The 15,739-nt window shown below is 64.8% G+C and overlaps 5 protein-coding genes across 5 annotated transcripts; 2 read left to right on the top strand and 3 right to left on the bottom strand.

Annotated features, from left to right (window-relative positions):
- Nucleotides 1-29: 29 nt before the first annotated feature.
- EMIHUDRAFT_233353 (hypothetical protein) lies at nt 30-672 on the top strand (the record flags this gene model as incomplete). The annotated part of the gene is made up of 2 exons (XM_005782324.1): nt 30-318; nt 485-672. The coding sequence occupies 2 exons, from the start codon at nt 30-32 to the stop codon at nt 670-672; spliced, it is 477 nt and encodes a 158-aa protein (XP_005782381.1).
- Nucleotides 673-5,482: 4,810 nt separating this feature from the next.
- Nucleotides 5,483-5,821, bottom strand: EMIHUDRAFT_314638 (hypothetical protein; the record flags this gene model as incomplete). Its single annotated transcript, XM_005782323.1, has 1 exon — nt 5,483-5,821. The coding sequence occupies one exon, from the start codon at nt 5,819-5,821 to the stop codon at nt 5,483-5,485; it is 339 nt and encodes a 112-aa protein (XP_005782380.1).
- Nucleotides 5,822-10,124: 4,303 nt separating this feature from the next.
- On the bottom strand, nt 10,125-10,509 carry EMIHUDRAFT_233348 (hypothetical protein; the record flags this gene model as incomplete). The annotated part of the gene is made up of 2 exons (XM_005782322.1): nt 10,125-10,358; nt 10,432-10,509. 2 exons carry the CDS (start codon nt 10,507-10,509, stop codon nt 10,125-10,127), a joined length of 312 nt encoding a protein of 103 aa, XP_005782379.1.
- Nucleotides 10,510-12,582: 2,073 nt separating this feature from the next.
- Nucleotides 12,583-13,533, bottom strand: EMIHUDRAFT_365635 (hypothetical protein). The gene is made up of 3 exons (XM_005782321.1): nt 13,091-13,533; nt 12,775-12,973; nt 12,583-12,709 (listed from the first exon to the last, which is right to left on the bottom strand). Exons 1-3 carry the CDS (start codon nt 13,498-13,500, stop codon nt 12,614-12,616), a joined length of 705 nt encoding a protein of 234 aa, XP_005782378.1. The 5' UTR covers nt 13,501-13,533; the 3' UTR covers nt 12,583-12,613.
- An 83-nt stretch (nt 13,534-13,616) lies between these two features.
- EMIHUDRAFT_442637 (hypothetical protein) lies at nt 13,617-15,630 on the top strand. Its single transcript, XM_005782320.1, has 6 exons — nt 13,617-14,009; nt 14,246-14,335; nt 14,372-14,539; nt 14,702-14,743; nt 14,925-15,230; nt 15,296-15,630. Exons 1-6 carry the CDS (start codon nt 13,635-13,637, stop codon nt 15,431-15,433), a joined length of 1,119 nt encoding a protein of 372 aa, XP_005782377.1. The 5' UTR covers nt 13,617-13,634; the 3' UTR covers nt 15,434-15,630.
- Nucleotides 15,631-15,739: the final 109 nt, after the last annotated feature.

Raw genomic sequence — 15,739 nt, 5'->3', positions numbered from 1 at the left:
CAAGACAGGTTAGGTTAGGTTAAGGTAAGATGAAGAAAACCCGCGAATTGAATTTTATCTTCTTCTCTGCCGTCAGCGTTGAGTCCAGGCGAGTTGCGCTGGCCACTATCGCTACGCCAAGCCGAGCTGACGCGCCGAGGCGCCGGCCAGTCGCAGCCGTGAGGCATGCCACAGCAGGGCACGATAAGCAAGCCGACCTCGGCAGGAGCGGCGCGAGGGATTGCGGCGCGCCGGAGTGGCAAGACGAATCGATCCCAACGGACGCAGACGACGGGGAGAGCAGCACCGTGGGCGACGACATGCCTATCAACGGAGGAGGTACAACCATCCCACTCGACGACATCAGTGATGGGGCTTCTAGCTACGCTGATGACCCACCCGACTCCCCCGAAAACAAACCGCTGCCTAAAGCCCCAGTCGTGGAGCAGGGGGTGATATGGGTTACATACACGCCGAGCGCGCAGGCGGGCGCGACATATCGGAGACAATAGGGGGCTCCGGCGTGAAAGAGCTATCGAAATCGACCTTGACCCAGCCGATTCCACCGATGTCGACGTCATCACCTCCGCGGCTACCGCGCTTTCGCTCGACGACACCGTGGAGAATCGTACCGAGGACCTTGCCGAGGCGATGGGCCGGATCACGTTTTGGACCCCGACCCCGCCGTGGTGACGTGGCCCGACGCCGAGTACCTCAACTTATGCGGTCAGAGAGACGACCCGTGCGGCACCAAGACGAGTGTCACGCCGCCAGTAGCGTTCTCCGCACTCCCCACGCCACCAAATGCCGCCTCAGCGCCAGGTCAGCCACCTCTTACACGCGGCCGGCGCCCTCTCGCGGCAAAAGGGTCGAGCGAGCGGGGGCAGAGTCGCGATGTCTGCGCACCCGCGTGCCAATGGGCGGCACACGCAGCCGAGAGAGGTCCTGTCACGCCGCCAGTAGCGTTCTCCGCACTCCCCACGCCACCAACTGCCGCCTCAGGACGCCAGCCACCTCTTACACGCGGCCGGCGCCCTCTCGCGGCAAAAGGGTCGAGCGAGCGGGCAAAGTCGCGATGTCCCTGCGCACCCGGGTGTTCGCCGCCTATATAATGCTCTATCCTGTGCCAAGACGGACACGTTTTGACAATCAAAATCTACTCAAAATTTGCGGCCGCGCCTCGAAATTTGCTGATCAAAATTTGCGGTGGGGCCCGGATCGAAACCTGTATACTTTGGCCAACATGACACTCACAGTGCGCCGCGCCAGTCCCGTGCCCAGTGTCGTGCAAAAAAGAACTTGTGCGCCAAAAAGAATACGCATCGGAAACGCTACAAGCCCGGCGCCTGCACCTCCCTCAGCATCTGCAGCATAAAGTCGAGGTCCGCGACGGTGCGGTCGACGCTCTGCTTGGCCTCCGCGTACAGCCGCTCGAGCTGCGTCGTCCCTGCCACGAAGAGGAGGATATGGGGAGAGATGGGGAGAGATGGGGAGAGATGGGGAGTGCGTTGTCCCTGCCACGGCGAGGAGGGCGGCGCTGCGGCCGACTGAGACCCAGCTGTGCCACTATGCCACTGTGTGCAGTGCTCCCCCCGGCGTGTGAACCAGAGCCCAGCCCCCGCGTGAGTGGCCTGCCCTCCGTGGCCGGGGCTAGGGCGGTGTGTGGGCGGGCGGGCGGGCGGAGCAGCACTCTAAGGGGCTAACATCTGGTCATCTCGGGCAATATCGGGCCATCTCGGGCAATCTCGGGTCCTCTCGGGTCCTCTCGGGCCATCTCGGGTCCTCTCGGGCCATCTCGGGTGCGCTTGCGGGGCACCCTTGGAGGCGAAGACGACGCCGTAGAATGAGTCGTCCACCTGCCTTGCGGCACGCTCGCATCTCGGGCGATCTCGGTCACTCTCGGGTGCTCTCGGGTGCTCTCGGGTGCTCTCGGGTGCTCTAGAGTGCCATCTCTCTCTCTCTCTCTCTCTCGGGCCATCTCGGCGCGCGCCTTCTTCAGCGCGAACACCACCTCCTCGCCTACCCGAGATATGGGCAGATGTGAAGAGGTATCGGCGCGAGCAGACCACCTCCTCGCCTCGCCACGGCCCCAGTGCGACAGCTGAGTCCACGAGTTGAATGCGCAGACACTTCTCTGAGGTGTCCTGTCTACCGAGTCTCGTTGCACTGTCTTGTACTCGAGCGCGTCGGAGTGGTGCGCTGCGTCTCCTCGAGTGCGGGCCGAGGCCGGGTCCGTGTTGCCGCATCTCTGTGCCGTAGGTGCATGTGCATGTATGTGCATGTGCATGTGCATGTAGCATGTGCATGTGCATGTGCATGTGCCGCATCTAGGGCGGCCTCGCCCCGCTCCACGAACTCGGTCACGTCGAGCGCGCCTGCGTGGGTCATCAGCCATCAGTCGCCAGTCGTGAGTGCAGCAGTGGTGATGGGGTCACGTCGATGAGTGATCAATGGTGAGTCACTCATGATCTAACGGTGTCGGCTAGAGCTGCGGCGAGATCTCGACTTGATCTCGGCTAGAGCTCGCCGCCCCACGAATCGCCGTCTGCGCTGAGCGCGAACTTGCGCACTGCGGCGAAGGCTCCTGCACGGCCGCGCGGGTGGGTGTTGCCCGAGACAACCGACACAGCAAGCGCAAGTCACCCGACGCAGCGACACGAGGAGCCGCGGCAGTGAGCTGTGGCGAGCGAGGTGCGTCGATGCGAAGTGGCGTGGTGTGGCGTGTGGGATGCGAAGTGGCGTGGCGTGGCGTGTGGGCGGATGGCACCGTCGATGCGGTAGAGCGGCGTCTCTTTTGCGACAGCGATCGCGGCGTCGCCTTTTCACACAAGGAAGCTCGCTCGCTCAAGCTGCTCTCACGGCGCAGCTGCCGGCGGTTTCTGTGCCTCTCTGTGGTGCCACGCCGCCGAGGATCTTGCGCGCCGCGTCGATGTTGCACGCCCTGCCCTCCTTGTCTATGCATGCGTAGGTCGACCACTCGCGCTGCAGCCTCCGAAGCGCTGCGTCGGCGTCTCGGATCTGCTGAATCGCCTCGCCAACATCGTCTGAGCCTGGCGTGCGAGCGAGCGCAGCAGCCGGGACTCCTGCGCACGCAGAGCCGCCGAGCAGCACGGCGCGGCGACTGGTGGCCTGTGGCGTGCTTAAGCTCGTGACGACGAGGGTGAGAGTGAGCACATACATGGCCTAAAATTGTGATCGCGCCCCCGGGACCAGGGTTCCGGCTCCTGACCGGATAGGGGGGTCTCGACATACACAATTTCACAACGCACGACAGGTATAGGTAGGTAGAAAGGTGAAGAACAGCCAGTGGAGGGGCCCCTCCCAGATAGGTAGGTAGGTTGGTCTTGTTTCGCCCAAAAGGGCCCTGCAATAGGTAGGTACTTGGATCTTTTTTCGCTTCGTTCGCTGGGGGCGCGCGGGGTAGGTAGGTAGGGCGTTTTGGCGCGAGTCAGTGGCGACAGACCCCCTATCCGGCTAGGAGCCGGAACCCAGAGCTTTGAAAAGAGAATTCTTCGAGGTTCACCTCTAAAGCCCCGATACAAGATTTTTGCGTGCCCGCGCCGCGCCCTACGGAAACTCGAGAAGGCCCCCGCACGGGGGGTCCCGGGGGGCACCATGATCGTCCGCTAAGGGTCCGGGGTCGCCCAGGCAAGTGGCCCAAATCCAATGAGTTTTCCAGGTGTGAACAGCAGCTGAGAGGTGTGAATTCATCCCAGGCGGGGTGCGGGGCGGTAGCCCCGCAGAGAAAATTTTGCGTGCCGAGGCACTGAGATCGCAGTTTTATTAGTCCACGGCGGATCCAGCGGCAGCTGTTTCGAAGAAACGCGGTGCCGCATTTGAGCATGAATCAGCGTAATTCTGCTGGCATCACGCATAGGAGAAGCCGAGAGGCACAAGGTCCTCCAATTTGCCGGATCAGCAGCGCGGTATGGAGCGTGGTTGTGGCGTATGCATTTGCCCCCGGCAGTCTGAATGGACCAACGCCCGAGCTCATACTGCGCTCTGTGCAGCCCTTTCAAGCAGTGAACGGGATCGGCGAAGTATAGTTGCGCCACCACTATCGTTGTCGTTCCTGCCACGCACACCGGGTGGACGCGCGACAGGAGATGACGGCATGCTGGAGCGACACACAGTCTCAGTGAGACACACAAACTCACAAGGCTATCTAGATAACTTTCTAGATAGTCATCGTCGCCGTCCTTCATGCTCGGACACACGGACACTCTGGCCCGGGACTTCCCAGCTGTTTTCGCACCGTGCAGTGCTTGCTCGCCTCGAGCCTCGAGGGCTCTCGGTCCGTCCTCGGCGGCTCCGGCTGGCAGAGCCTGCACGCCGGTAGGCGCGACGTCAGGTTCGTCGAATCGTCCGACGAGGCGCACGATGGCAAACCGGTGTAGAGCGAAGTCGCCTCTATTTGTCACTCGCCATGCGCGTCCTTGGCTGACCCTCCAAAACTCCCTCCCCGCCGTTCGCGGCTCGGCTTGCGTATGCGGGTGGGAGCTTCGAGGACATGCAGGCGTCCCACCCCCTCCGGCCATCCCCCCGGCTCCCAAGCGCGCGGCCGCGACGCGCTGCGCACCCTCTTCCGCGCTGCACCCGCTCTTGGCACGGCCGTCGTCCGCCGAGATCACCTCCTCTTCGCGCCGCAGGTGCACAACCAAGGGCTGGCCACCTCCGTATCCATCATGATGAAGCCAATGGGCCAAAAAGGGAGAACGCTCCCCTCCCAGGTGGCCGGAGGGTACACCTCGGGTCGGCGTGCTGGGGGGGGGCGCCGGTGCGCAAGCCCACTTTCCGGGCGACCCCGAGGGGGAGGAGGCCGGGCGAGTGGCAGCAATTCACTGTTAGTGTCCCGGGCCGCTGCGGTACCGTTTATACGGCCCCTCGTGACGTCTTTCCGATTTTGCATTGTGAGTCGTCCTCTGGCCAGCCGAGGGGCACCAGAACGGCATGTGTACTGGTGCTGGGTGCGGGTGCGGAACGGGCTTTTTTTAACTCGCAACCAAGCATACTATACAAGGACACCCTCGGGGGGGACACTCGGCGCATGTGCGACGCGTCAGGGTGGAGTTGGCGGTGGCCGAGCGTCGTCTCCAGATCGACTCGCAGCGCGGAGTCGAGGGGTGAAGCGCGTCGCGCTGCGACACTCGAGAGCCGGCTGGATGGCCGTAGGGCGCAGCCGACTTTGATGTCCTCGAAGGTCCGGTGCGCATTCGTCCTCTGAGACCCACGCGTACAGGAAAGGGGCGAGAACGAGGCCTTTTTGAGGCGGACATTTTGGGGCGCGCATCCGCAAGCGCGTTCCACACAGTGCGCCGCGCCAACATCGTCACTTTAAATGCTTCTCATGCTGCCGTTGTGTATCCCTTTCCTCGCTGACACACATTGTGTACCGACACACACACAGTATGCCAGACGTAGACGGCTGCACCTGGACTGCACACAGACAACCTCTAGCAGCTCTCAAACTCGAGACTCCAGTCGGAAGACCTGCTCTGTTGTATCATGGGGAACGCGATGCGTCTGCGGCGGCGGCCCGCGCCACCACCCTTGGCAGCACAAAGCTGCGCCAGAGGTCCACCAGCCCCGGCGCCGCCCCCTCGCCGTTGAAGCGCTCCTCGTCCCACGCGATCAGGTAGCCCAGCCGCATCACCTCGACCGCCCGCTGCCGCGCCGCTGTCGGGAAGAGCTCGTGCGACTGCGGTGACCACTCCGCCGCCTTGAGGATCAGCCTGCCCACCTCCACCGCCTCGGCCGCTGGCTCAAGGTTGGCCGGCCTGGGGAAGGGCAGAGGCGTGGGGTGTGTCCAAAGAGAGGATCCGGCGAGTGGGGGAGAGGCCATAGCGCGCCTCAGTGCGAGGGCCTTGGCCTCGCCCGCCACGCGCACGCCGAAGCGTCCCGTCGAAGCGCTCGCGGAGACGACGACGCCGACCTTGCCGTTCATCGACGGCCGCGAGACGAGAGAGTGGATCGCGACGGTGGAGCCGGCGGCCGCAGCTGTCGGATCCGACTCGCCCCACGAGCAGAAGACGCGCGCCCGCTCGAGGGCCGACGGCTCGCCGGCCGAAGAGTCCGCGCCGCCGCGCAGCAGCGCCCGCGCCCGGTCGACGGTGAGCGCCTGCGGGAAGAGGGACAGTGAGCGTGAGGACAATGCACTCACGTTTTCGGCCGCTAGTCTCGGGCACGCCTCGAGGTGCTGGAGCGGCGTCCAGCCGCGGCTGGCGACCAGCCAGGCGGCGAGGTCGGACTGCGATGCACGCGCCGGACCGTCGCGCCGGGCGTGGCGTGAGCGTCGAATCCATCGGCGGGCACGGGCACGCCGCTCGAGTTGAGCTCGAGCCACCAGCGGCCGTGCTCGCTGGCGGCCATCTCCATGCCCCTCACGACGTGATTGAAGAGCGACTGGTCGTTGACGTTCTCGTTCAGGTCCTTGCGCCCCTTCTGGCGCAGCATCGCCCTCCTCCACTCCTGGATGACCGCGAGCGAGCCCGGCGTGCAGCGGAAGTAGACGACGCCCGTGTTGAGCTCGATGTGGAAGCCGCCCGTCATGCGGCCGTGCACATCTCGCTCCGCCGAGAGCTCATCCGTCGTGACGAGCACGTCGGCGGCGGCGATGAGCGACGCCTCCGGCAGCGGCGAGAAGTCTCGCCACGTCATCCAGCGCCGCCAGTGGCCGTTGAGCCAGACAACGTCGAGGTCCGAGATCAGGACGTCGAAGCCCACCGTCAAAAGCTCGTGCAGGAAGGCCACCTTGACCAGACCCATCTCCAGGAAGTCGGAGTTATGGTGGCGGAAGTACTTCCACTCGGAACGCTTCTCGTACAGCTCGCTGCCCCTCGGGATGCGCCGGTACGTCCATACGTCAAGCTCCGGCACGATGCTCCCCGCCGCAAGAGACGTCTTCGCGTACGAGTTGAACGCAAGGGCCGTGCCGTCAGGCCCCAGCCACCGCGGTATCTCGGACGCTCGCCCCTCAGCGACGGGAGGCGGCGGTGGCAGCGTCTGGGAGGCGAGCGTGTTCGACTGGGGCTGCTCCCGCGTGTCCACGCTCGCAGGGACTGTGGCGACGGGATCTGCGGATGGCTGGGACGCCTCGGTGGTCTGCGGCGGCTGAGGACGGCGCTCTGCGGCTCCGTACTGGACGACGACGTGCTGGTTTGCAAGGCGGCCGCTCACGGACGCCCATGCCGAGAAGCCAGAATCAAAGCTCGCGGTCAGGCTGCGATAAAGCACCGTCAAGATCAGCAGCGCCGCCGTGGCGCCAGAGCGTTCGCGTCGTCGGCATGGTCCTCCTTCCGGAGTTAATTTACTACACTCCGGACGGAGTACATTGTACAACAAGACGCAACCCGACCGACGAGTACACTTATATAAGCACCTGTAACTCCTGAGGGGTCGTGTGGTTGCCGTGCTCAGCTCTTCATTCACGCAAGCGCTGGGCGCGCGACACACCAAGTCCGGACATTACCTAACTCAGCAACACATCGCGGTGGGCGGGAGGGAAAGCATCACACACAGAGAGGGCATCAGAGTTGCGATCATGGAGGATCGCACCGACTCAACTCCGTGGTCACGCGCAAGAGTCTGTGACCTCCCACTTACATAACTCACAGCTCCTCTGGTTGGGCCTGCTCGTAACCCACTAACCCTTAGAGTCACAACCAAGTACCACAAGACGCAACCCGACCGACAGGCACACGACACGACACCGACCGCGAAACCACCAACACGCACCACCAGAGCAACCCACCAGACGACCACCAGACAGCACCCAGACACACCAACCAACAAACACCAACCAAACCAGACAAGGGCTGGAGGGGTCCCAAACGGATCGGCGTCGAGAGGAGGAGTTGGAGGTGCAGCCATGGGTGCTCCGGCAACCTAACCTGATCCAGAAGCTCGCCGACGTTGTCACTCAACGTGCGTCATGCGTGCTCGAGCTTGAGGGAGGAGCTCAGCTAACGCTTCGGCCAGCCCCCCAGCGCCGCCGCCCACCGCCACCCACAAAGCACCTGCTCTACTATCCCGTACCTGGCTGGCTGACGCTCACCCCCCCCGCTCCACTTTCCCCTGATCATGCCCGTGATAGCACCATCACTGTCGCCGTCCTGGTTTTGAACGTGGCAGCTAGACTCTAGGAACTCGGTAGAGTTGTGACCCCTCGTGAGTGAGGAGCAGGAGAGAGAGCTTTGTGGTGTTGGTGTGGTTGTCTATCTATCTCCTCTTCTAGCTCTTAGCATGAGCTGCGCCCTGTGTCCGACCCCTTTTGCGCAGCAACACCTTAAACTTTTAGGCCCTCCAAATTCGGGTCGGAGCGTAGCGGAGTGGGCCCCGAGTTTGAAAAGGGCGACGGACGCTTGCGTCCTAGCCTCCAACAACGCCTCCCCGGCGCAGAGGGGCCCCCGGAGGGATGCTCAACCGCTCCACGCCACGCCGCTTGCGGCGGTCCTATTCCCAGCTCCGCTGAGGGCCCGTGCGTTATTCTTGGCGACAAGTTTCGACATTGGTCAGGTTAAATGCGCCCTGGCGCTCTGGCAGCAGATCTATACACAACATTGAATTTAGAGCAGCAGATGACACAGGCTGCCCCTGCACCAGTTGATCATTGCGACAAGAAGGAGGTCTCCCCACTATGGCAGCACCTCTCGAAGGGCATGTGTTTTGTACCATATCTGGCCTGCGTGGTGACGACACCCGTGCTGCTACAGCGCAGCGAAAGCCCTAACGCGCTAAGATTCACAGATAGAGGGGCTGTTGTTTCTCTTGTGCTTTCCGCAGCCTCCTTGTGTCAGCTTGTGGTTACCATGGTCGCATTGGCTAGCATCCTCTGTTGGCATGCGTGGGAAGCAAAGGCGACCTGCAAACGCACCGTGCTCCCACTATTGCCAAAGCGCTCAGAGGTCGTGCGATTCATTTTAACCAAATTTTTGGGCGTCTGTGCGGACTACCTTCGCTTGTTTGCTATTGTTCACATTGGTGCAGTGACTGTTGAAGTTCTTGCACAAGTTCAGATACTGGTGCAGGCCTGTGTTGAAGTGCTGTTCAGGGGCCAACGGTATTCCAGTCAAAATGTATCTAGTTTCATTAATCTCTTGGCAATCTGTGCTGCATACATGTTGGCAAAGTCTGCAAAGCACAGTGAATTTGATACTACCGCAATATCTATTGTCTCAATGTTCCTGGTTCTAAGATGCACAAGTGCATCCCTGACTAAGATTATCTTTTCTGGGTCAGACGGTCACTGGATGATTCTAAGTATGGCAGGTGCGACTTTCAAGTTTTTGTATGCTGGTAGCGCTTTGCTCCTGTGGCTCCACTTCTCTGGATCTCCGCAAACTGATCTGCTGAGATCGATGGACAGATGGATAGTTGCAGCAATTCCCATGATGGGCATTCGAATGCTTATGGCTGAGATGGTCGTGAAGGTGCTGAGCCCGGTAGCGAAGACACTCGCAAAAAGTGTTGCTATCCCAATTATGGCTTTGATAGCATGGGCTCTTTCGGCCGATGAGCCACAGGCATTGCAGATGTTTCAGCTGATCGCGTTGATGTGTGCAGTATTCTCCTGCGGGACGTTGCCCAGGCCAGTGCCAGAGAAGCCGGTCAGCGCGGCCACCTATGCGCAATTGCAGTAGAGGAGTAGAAGAAACATATTTGCAATGCATCCACTCCCTCCTAAAGCTGGGAATCCATCAGATTTTTGAATATTACCCAGACATGTTTTGATACGCTGAGTCTAAATCCGAGGCCGAAACATTGAATTCCAGCAAGAAAGTAACACGCGATACAACGAATCAAAAAATCGAAAACGTCAACAACAAATCAAGGCAATCCCAATGATTCCCCAGGTCATTTGAGGTCGCGGAACCCACTGGCATGCCCAAAACAGACCACTGGGTCCGGTTCAACCTCACTGTCACTCTCATCTTATGACTTATATGTCTATATTACAGACACAAAACGTCAGATCTGTGCCACCCTGGGCTGGACCTAGTCCAAGGCGAGGGGCGAGAAAAGAGAACTCGCAGAAAGAACCCGCTCTTCCGAGGCTTCACCTCTCAAAGACAAACAAGAAGGTAGAAGCACACCAACCCGCCCCTTTTCCACCAACGGAGCCCCCCCCCCCAGATTGTTTGATTGATCTACCCCCTCCCCGGCCCGAAGCCGATCGAGTACGCCACTCCTGCGGCCGCGCCCGCGTGCCACATGCCGACCGCGAGCCGACAGCCCGACGGGTGGAGGGCGAGGGTCGCCTCCGCGGCCACCTCCATCGCCTGCGCGCGCTCGTTCCACGCGAGCGCCTCCCCTCCAGCGACGCCGCGCACGAGGTCGGGGTGGTCGACGGGCACGACGCACGAGTCGCCTGTGCACGGCGACTCGGCGTGAAGTAGACGCCGTTCATATAGGTGCGGGCGGCACGGGGCACGCGTCGCCTCGGTCGAGGTGCACCAAGTACACTCCTCCCCCCTCTCCGTGCGAGACGTGGTGGTCGGCGACGGTGCCGTGGAGCCAGAGCGACGCGCCCATGCGGCACGCCACCTGCGAGGCGGCGCACAAGAGAGGGCTCTTGATTCGGGCACCGAATGCTCAGACCGGCAGTCGACACGCGGCCGACGGGGCGGACAAGGCTCGTGGGGCCGGGGAGAGGGAAAGGGGGCGAGCGGGCAAGCTGCGAGCGGGCGGGAGCTGGAGAGGGAAAGGGGGCGAGCGGGCAAGCTGCGAGCGGGCGGGAGCTGGAGAGGGAAAGGGGGCGAGCGGGCAAGCTGCGAGCGGGCGGGAGCTGGAGAGGGAAAGGGGGCGAGCGGGCAAGCTGCGAGCGGGCGGGAGCTGGAGAGGGAAAGGGGGCGAGCGGGCAAGCTGCGAGCGGGCGGGAGCTGGAGAGGGAAAGGGGGCGAGCGGGCAAGCTGCGAGCGGGCGGGAGCTGGAGAGGGAAAGGGGGCGAGCGGGCAAGCTGCGAGCGGGCGGGAGCTGGAGAGGGAAAGGGGGCGAGCGGGCGGGCAAGCTGCGAGCGGGCGGGAGCTGTGGCGCGGCACCTGCGCGCCAATCGGGAAGCGAAGCGGCCGCACGGCTGCCGGTGGAGGCGCGGGGGGCAGAGGGTGGAGGAGCACCGCCTGTGGGGAGATGTCGCGGACACTATCGCGGACGTGTCGCGGAAGTGTCGCGGACGTGTCGCTGACGTGTATCGCGGACGCTGTCGCGGAAGTGTCGCGGACGTGTCGCGGAAGTGTCGCGGACGTGTCGCGGACGTGTCGCGGACGTGTCGCGGACGTGTCGCGGACGCTGTCGCGGACGTGTCGCGGACGTGTCGCGGGCGGGAGGGGTCGACATCCAGCGGCGCCTGCAGGCACACGCCGGTCCGCCAGTCCCAGACCAGCACGGCGGGCGGCGGGAGCCCTTTGCGCGGCAGCGAGCACGCCGCGACCACGCCGCTCGCCGCGCCATAGTCGATGGCGCCGACGCCGCCGTAGCGAAAGGCGGCGGCGACGCTGCCGTGGCGGCCGCGCGGGGCGGGTCCGAAGAGGGACCTGCCCGCCGCGACGCCGCTCCTCGCGCGCAACAGCACCACGTCGAGTGCGATGGGGCGAGTCGCCTGCTGTGTGCCTTGTCTGTGTGTGTGTCTGTCTGTCTGTGTGCCTCTCCGTGCGTGCACCGCCCTCCCCCGCCCCTGCGTCCACCCACCCCGCGCCGGCGTCCTCCTGTCCAAGCTGCGTCTCTCGCCCTCCCTCTCGATAGATGCTGCCGTGTGTGTGTGCGAAGCTCGCCGGGTCGGCGTGGCGGCTTAATCTCGGGTCATCTCGGGTAATCTTGGGTAATCTCGGGAAATCTCGGTAAATCTCGGGTAATCTCGGGTAATCTCGCCGGGTCGGCGTGGCGGCTGCTGAACGGGTCTGCGGCCGGGAGAGGCGCGGCTCCCCGAGCAAGACTGCTGACCTGCAGGGGAAGGCTGCCGAGAAGGTTCGGGGAAGGGTCGAGGCGGCGGGACCGCGGAGGCGGAGGAGGAGGAGGAGGAGGAGGCGGAGGCGGAGGAGGAGGCGGAGGAGGAGGAGGAGGAGGAGGAGGAGGAGGAGGAGGAGGAGGAGGAGGAGGAGGAGGAGGAGGCGTGCTCACCGCACTCCAGGCGCTCTCCTCCCACAGCAGCAGGCACCCCCCCCCGCACGGCTTCTCGAGAGGCGACCGCAGGCGCGCGATCTTGTGCGAGCTCGGCCAGCGGCGCGCAAACACGACTCCCCCCGAGACGGCTGGCGCAGCAGCGCCGCCGCCCCGCCCGCCTCTCGGCCCCCCGTCTTGCGGGGCGACGTGGTCCGGCAGCGCCAGGGCCGCGGCGACCTTGGCGCCGCTCTGCGTGCTCGCGTGGAAGAGGAAGTGCCTAATTAATTGACGTTACTTAGTTAATTAATTAATTGAGCTCTGCGTGCTCGCTGTGGAAGAGGAAGTGCCCGTCGGCGGCGCTGACCGCACAGCGAACCGGCTCGTCTCTGATGAGCTGCTTGCTGTCCAGCCGGCCGAGCGTGACGCCTGCCGGTGGAAGAGACAGCTGCTGCTCGAGCGCGTCGCGCAGCGGCGTCACGTCGACGGCCGCGACGCCGCCGCTCTCGAGGTCGAGAACCTACAGCCCGAGATGGTGTCGAGATCACCCGAGATGGCCCGAGATGGCCCGAGCTCCGCGCTCTCGCAAGTCGAGGACGTCGGCCGTGATCGCCTCGTCCTCCCACCAGCTCCGGTGCGCCTGCTCACGGCCTGAAGTGTGAGGGAGGCGCCCCGCAGCCGCCCGACCCGCCCGACACGCAGAGCCCGCAGCAGGAAGACGCAGCGGCCGCAGTGCAGCACATTCTGCCAGCTCCCGACGGCGACCCGCTTTGTGGAGGCAGCAGCGGCGCCGTGCCGGCTCGTCGTCGGGAGGAAGGCCATCCCCTCCTCCTCCGCCCCGCGCCGGTACCCGACCATCCCCCCCACCCCGGCGTTGAACGGGCCGTCTTCCCCCAGCTCGCACCTGCACGTCCGGCTCTCGTGTAATCTCGGGTGATCTCGGGTGATCTCGGGTGATCTCGGGTGATCTCGCGGGTGATCTCGCGGGTGATCTCGGGTGATCTCTCGGGTGATCTCGCACCTGCAAGCCTCGACCGGCTCGGGCGGGCCTTCGCCGTCGACAGGGCGCCGCTCGGCGAAGCGCAGCGTGCGCACTGCGTCCGCTGCCGGATCGACCAGCTGCACGACGAGGTCTCCGTCGCGAAGAAAGGCGATGCAGGCGCCGGCGCGAGCGACGTGGCTCTCGGCCCGAGCAGGTGCGGCCGGGATGGGGAGTCGCAGCGGGAAACAGCGCGGGTCGGCGCGCCAACGGAGCTGGGAATCAAAGGCGACCAACGCAGCGGCGCGCCAGCGTCGGTTCACGCGTGCGACGCACGGAAGGCTGTGCAGCGTCAGATGGCCGATGCAGGCAGCGATGAGCTCGTCTGCGAGAAGCTCGGATGGCGCGGGAGTGTCGTCGTCCATCGCGTCGCCCGCATCGGCGTCTTCCATGTCCTCTTTTGCTGCGGAGAGGGGAGGGCCGTGATGACGCCCGGTCCACTATCCGGCGTTTTCTTCTTTTTTTGCGAAAGGACATAAAATTCTTTTTCATTGACTCTCTCACACCAGCGCCTTCCTCGGACGCCATGGTGGCCTCGCCCTCCTCCTCCGCCGGGCGACTCGGCCCGATCCTCCGCCTCCGCGGCGGCGGCGGCGACGGCGGCGTCTACCCGCTCACGCACACAGAGATGCAGTGGATGCAGTCGGCAAACATGGGCGTGGGGACGGGCATCGGCGCGGTGGCGCGCGACCACCGCCACTGGGCCGACCGCGCGAGCGAGGACGCGCTGCGCCTCGACCGCGCCACGCTCTGCGCCGCCTCGTCCAAGCCGCTCGCGCCGCCCGTCGTCGTGACGGAGCTCGGGCTGCTGTGCAACAAGGAGGAGCTGCTCGAGCGGCTGCTCTCCAAGTCGATGCCGCAGCACCTGGCGCACGTCCAGTCGCTGCGCGACTTTGCCGAGGCGCAGCCGCCGCCCCAGCTACCCTCGCGCACCCCCTACCGACTCCCTTCCTCCCCCGCCACTCTCCCCGCTCTCGCGTGACTGCGCCCGCGCTCTCGCCCCGCCGGCCCTCTGGCCCCTCCGGTGCCCTCGCCCACCGACCCCCCGACCCACCGACCCCGCCCCCCGCCCCCCCCCCCGCCCCCCGCCCCTCGCCCCCCTCACGCCTCTCCTCCGCCCCCCCCTCCCCCTCCCAGGCCACCCTGCACCCGAACCCGCACTACGCCGCCGACAAAGCCGCTAAGGGCGGAGAGGCGGCCGAGGACCGCTTGGGTGCCGCCCCAATGGTGAGTGAACGAGACCTAACACTGGTAATGAGTTAGGCGGCGGAGGACCGCGAGGTGCCCTTCGTCTGCCCCATCGCCGGAACGCCGATGAACGGCCGCTCGCCCTTCGTCTTCTTGCGCCCCTCCGGCCGCGTCGTCTCCGAGAGAGCGCTCAAGGGGGTCGGCGCGACCGCGTGTCCCGTGACGGACGTCCCTCTGGGCGAGATCCAGCCGAGATTCAGCCGAGATCCCGCCGAGATCCCGCCGAGATCCCGCCGAGGGACTCCATCTCGCCTAGCTCTCCCATACTCCTCCCCTGCACCCCCCCTGCACCTCCCCCCCCCCCCCCCCTTTTGCAACCTCCGTATTGGTGCACCAATAGGCGAGGGAGACACCGTACACCTCAACCCAAACGCGGAGCAGCGCGAGGCGCACACACCACTAGCCCCTCCGCCGCCCCCGCACCCCACTAGCCCCTCCGCCGCCCCCGCCGCCGCCGCCTGCCCCCGCCGCGCCGCCGCCGCCCGCCCCCTCCGCCGCCCTCCCCAGCAGCGGCGACGAGCGGGCGGCGTCCCCCTCGACCCTTCCCGGAGCCCCCCGTCCCCCCCAGGCGCTCGAGCAGAGGCACGAGGAGCGGCGCGCAGCAGCCAAGGCGGCAAAGGCTGCCAAGGGCGGCAAGAAGGCGCAAAAGGCCGCCGCCGCCGCAGCAGCAGCAGCAGCAGCAGCCGGCGCTAGCGGCAGCGGCGGAGGGGGCGACGCGGGCGATGCCGCAGCGGCTGGCGCCGTACAACCCAAGCTGGCGGCGGGCGCGGCGGCGGGCGCGGCCAAGGCGCGGACGAGTCAAGCCGCGGCGGGCGCTGCGGCGGGCGGCGGCGCTAAGCGGGAGCGGGAGTGGGAGGCCTCGATTCGCGAAAAGGCGTCGCGCGCGGCCTCGCTGCGGCGAGCCCGTGCTCTCTCGTCCCACCTGTCTGTTTTGTGTAGGCGTCGAGCTCGTCCGTGTACAAGTCGCTCTTCCTGACGGCGGAGGAGAAGCGCAAGCAGGAGGAGGAGATGAACGCGAACCCGTGCGCGCGGGGGACTGGCTTCTCCGTCCTGCGGCCCGCCAAGTTCAACGCGTGAGGAGTGCGATTTCGCCGGATCGCGGATGCGATCCTGCACGTCGTGTTCGGTGTGAGTTGGAGAGGCGTCTGCCGTGTTGTGGCTGGGAGGGGGGCATGACGCATGTGGGAGAGATGTGTTTGTCCCGCGAAAGCATCTCCGCGAGGAGCGCCCAGGACCCGGGCACTTGGAGCACTTGGAGTCCGTAAAAAGAAAAAAGAAAACAGACACTAAGGAGAGATGGGAGGACGGAACGCCGCCACCAAGCCGCAGTTTTTCCCCTTGCATCACCATCACTAGTGTGTCAAAAAAAACGCCGAAAGAGGC

The sequence above is a fragment of the Emiliania huxleyi genome (genome assembly GCF_000372725.1).
Source record: "Emiliania huxleyi CCMP1516 chromosome Unknown EMIHUscaffold_190, whole genome shotgun sequence".
Taxonomy (NCBI): Eukaryota; Haptophyta; order Isochrysidales; family Noelaerhabdaceae; genus Emiliania; species Emiliania huxleyi.
The sequence above is the reverse complement of the archived record's forward strand: the minus strand, read 5'-3'. Positions and strand labels throughout refer to the sequence as shown.